Raw genomic sequence first — 3,534 nt, 5'->3', positions numbered from 1 at the left:
TTATCTCCATTTTATAGAATTTTCTCAACAAAAATTATTTAAATAGTATATTTTAAAGCATGTATTTATTTAGATCTTACAATATATTAACATATACATATATTAAAATATTTGAGTTTACAGTATAAGTTGTCCTTATACACTAACTCTATATTATACTCCATTTATTTGTAAAAAAAAATAAATAAAAATAACATTTAATCAGAATACATAACAAAACCACTACATACATAACCAACATCTTCATACACATCAACACAATACTTTAATTCTGAGAACAAGGTTAAACATAAATTGTATTCCTTATCCTTACACTTGTCTACAAAAACTTTATAAATAAACAGTTAATTTGCCATTTGGACATTGCTCTACTCAGGAATACATCTGAATGTGTGCTCTTCTTAAGTTTATTTATTGCATCTGCACTGCCACTTTAATTTTCCTCCATGTAGCTCTACGTCACTCTACAAAGACATTTTAGACACCGTTCTACCCCGGTAATCACAATATTACCTCAGGACTTCTTATGTACACCAGACACTAAACACTGATTACCTTTATTGTACCTGTTACTTCTACTTATTTGTATATATGCACTGCAACCATATCCCCCCACCCTATATTTTTTACACAAGAAAAATGTATTACTTTAACCCCCCGCCCGACACACACACACACACACAGATCACCTCTCCTCACTGGGACAGAATGTCTGCCAACCCAATCAACATTCTTTTGTTTACTTCTGTCTGTGTCAGACCAATTGTGTCACATGATTTCACAATATCACATAATTAAATTATATTGTTTATTATTACACTTCTTTATTCATTACATGTTGCCACAAAAAACATGAAAATTTAATTTAATTTATAGATACATTATATATAATAATAAATAACAATATGGCCATTTTTACAAATTTTGTCAAAGTAAAAATGGTACAACAAATAAATCTGTTTTAAAATAGTTGAGAATCATATTTATACAAAGCTTAGTAAAAACAAAATCCTGAAAAATCTTTTTTTTTTTAAATCCATTGTTTTTGCCTATGCATGTTCATCCATGTATTCCCATTTTCTTAAAGAAACTGAGTCCCCAACTGAGGACAAAGCATAACATATAAAAATTGTTTTACTTTTACTTTTTGTTTTTTTACATTATTTATGTTGCTCTTAACAATGTGAAAGACATGGAACAAAAAAACTTTTTTTTTTCTAAAACTTTTTTTCTCAAACCTCAAACAGATTAAAAGCTACTCTTACCCTAACAATTCACACTTGCTATACCCCAACTCTCCAAGTCAAGATGTCTCTAGCCACCAATCAACAATCTATTGTTCAGCTAAATGTGTCAGACCTTAGATGAGTCATAAACCAACATCAAAGTTTCATGTATGTCATGCACATACCTTTTATCTAACTTTTCAGCCAACAGCATCATCTTGTACACTTAAGACTGCCTTCCCACTCTGCTAACTCCTCCCAAGCCTTTGACTGTAATGCTACCCTTTATAATCCCCACTATATCTATATGTAACATGCTACATTCCTCACCACTGAACTACTGGCTTAAACTTTCCTGCCCATACATCATTTCCAAACAAATTGCATCAATGGATCTACAAGGTAATACCACATATCAATTCCACATTTAATAACCTCTGTAACATTATATACAGTTTCCAAAAAAATTTACATTTTAGATTTGTCTCTACAGGATACACATCCAACACAAATCTCACAACCACTATCTCCAAAAGATCCTTTATCATACCCCAAGGTAAGTTACAAATACATGCTTTTAAGTTTAATAGCATGTCATGGAACCATACTTCCTATTTTGAATTCCTTCCTACCTTAATTTCACTCAAATCTATAATTCTACTTATTATCCTTTTCTTTTACAGGATTGAATGTCTGCTTCCTCACAGACTCAATATGTCGAGATATTAAAGACTACATGCCAAAAGCACAATGCTGGGTACACCCAGGGACAACGCTTATAAGATCTGCTATGCAACACATCTACCACTTTAAGACAGTACACAGCAACAGCATTGTGATCCTTCACATCGGAACAAATGACATTGCAAGTGGAGCACCTGCATCAGTAGTCATCCAACGCATGAAAACTCTCATAACAAGAATCTCCCTCACTAATCCTCACATCCTTTACTATGGAATCAGTGCTATCTTACCACGTCCAACAGATAACTCTACAACTAAGAACACTGTAAAAGAATTCAACAGCTTGCTTCGCTACTGGACTGAACAAACAACAAACATAATTTTTCTGAACACAACAAAACCATTCCTAAAAAGTGGAAAAATAATCCATCACCTATACAAGCAAGATGGGCTACATCTCACTACACAAGGAAAACAAAGACTTTTTGCCTACTTCCAGCGTTTCCTCTGGCATTTTTGTCATTTTCAAACTCCAACAAAAAAATGTTTAACTAACTAACACAAAAAACTTTCACATCTCTCTTGTTAAACTTGTTACTTCTTCCTGAAAAAATATATTTTTTTTAAATAATAAATTTTCTATTCACAATACATCTGCCTTTTCATAGAGTTTCATTTTGCCTCTTAAGTAATCACAACATTCCTACAACTCTATCAAATACAAGCTTAAACATTCACAACTTCACTATCGTTTTGTTTAAATGTATATTGTTAGTGCATTCAAACTCTGCATACATGCATGCTTCTACAAAAAAAAAAATAATAATAATAAGAATAACATAATATAACATAATGCCAATATACTGAAAATGCAAAATGGCAAACATATTTACACAATATTCAACAGTATTACAAGTACAATTTATTTAAAAACTAAAAGTATCTGTTCAATTCACCATTATCTACACTAACACATTTTTAGGGCACATTATATTATTTCCAAATCAAAAACGTAACTTTAATGTATGTTACACCATAGAACATTACATCACACTAATATATATATATATATATATATATATATATATATATATATATATATATATATAGTTATTTAAATATTTGTATTTCATTTTGAAAATGTCAAAGGAAAATAGTCTAATTTCCATACAAACAATATCAAAAAATGTTTTTTAACAAAACCAAATAAGTTCCAACCAAAAAACTTAGTCTCTTAGGCAAACACAATGTTACTGATATATCCCCACAGCTATATATAATTGGTATTCAAACTATATTAATTATTTATGTATTATTATTTATTTATGTTTGACCACAATACATATCTTTTATCTTTAAAACATAATTTTGCTTCTATTTACTTTCTACACCATTATCTTAGATTCTCCTGGCTGCTGGTGAACCCTGTTAATTTTCTATCTATCACAAAATCATTTAATTAATGTAATTATTACATTTAAGAACACTAAAAATAAAAAATCCCATAACATTCAAATAATTAACATGCTTCTTTAAAAACTTTGTCATCTGCTATGACATCTATTCCTATGATATGACACTTGTGAAAAAAACCATCACACCATAAAACACTTCAGCCTAACCT

General features: G+C 30.1%; 1 protein-coding gene across 1 annotated transcript; it reads left to right on the top strand.

Annotated features, from left to right (window-relative positions):
- The first annotated feature begins 1,224 nt into the window (after nt 1-1,224).
- On the top strand, nt 1,225-2,695 carry LOC127968661 (uncharacterized). Its single transcript, XM_052569992.1, has 3 exons — nt 1,225-1,628; nt 1,720-1,782; nt 1,910-2,695. Exons 1-3 carry the CDS (start codon nt 1,502-1,504, stop codon nt 2,467-2,469), a joined length of 750 nt encoding a protein of 249 aa, XP_052425952.1. The 5' UTR covers nt 1,225-1,501; the 3' UTR covers nt 2,470-2,695.
- The last annotated feature ends 839 nt before the right edge of the window (nt 2,696-3,534 follow it).

Source organism: Carassius gibelio, chromosome B11, assembly GCF_023724105.1.
Source record: "Carassius gibelio isolate Cgi1373 ecotype wild population from Czech Republic chromosome B11, carGib1.2-hapl.c, whole genome shotgun sequence".
Classification (NCBI taxonomy): Eukaryota; Metazoa; Chordata; class Actinopteri; order Cypriniformes; family Cyprinidae; genus Carassius; species Carassius gibelio.
The sequence above is the reverse complement of the archived record's forward strand: the minus strand, read 5'-3'. Positions and strand labels throughout refer to the sequence as shown.

Bases quoted from the DNA above. Each gene is read 5' to 3' on its own strand.
- LOC127968661 (XM_052569992.1), top strand. From the start codon at position 1,502: ATGCTACCCTTTATAATCCCCACTATATCTATATGTAACATGCTACAT. The intron at 1,629-1,719 runs GTAATACCACAT...TTGTCTCTACAG, and splicing joins TGCATCAATGGATCTACAAG to GATACACATCCAACACAAAT. The intron at 1,783-1,909 runs GTAAGTTACAAA...TTTCTTTTACAG, and splicing joins ATCCTTTATCATACCCCAAG to GATTGAATGTCTGCTTCCTC.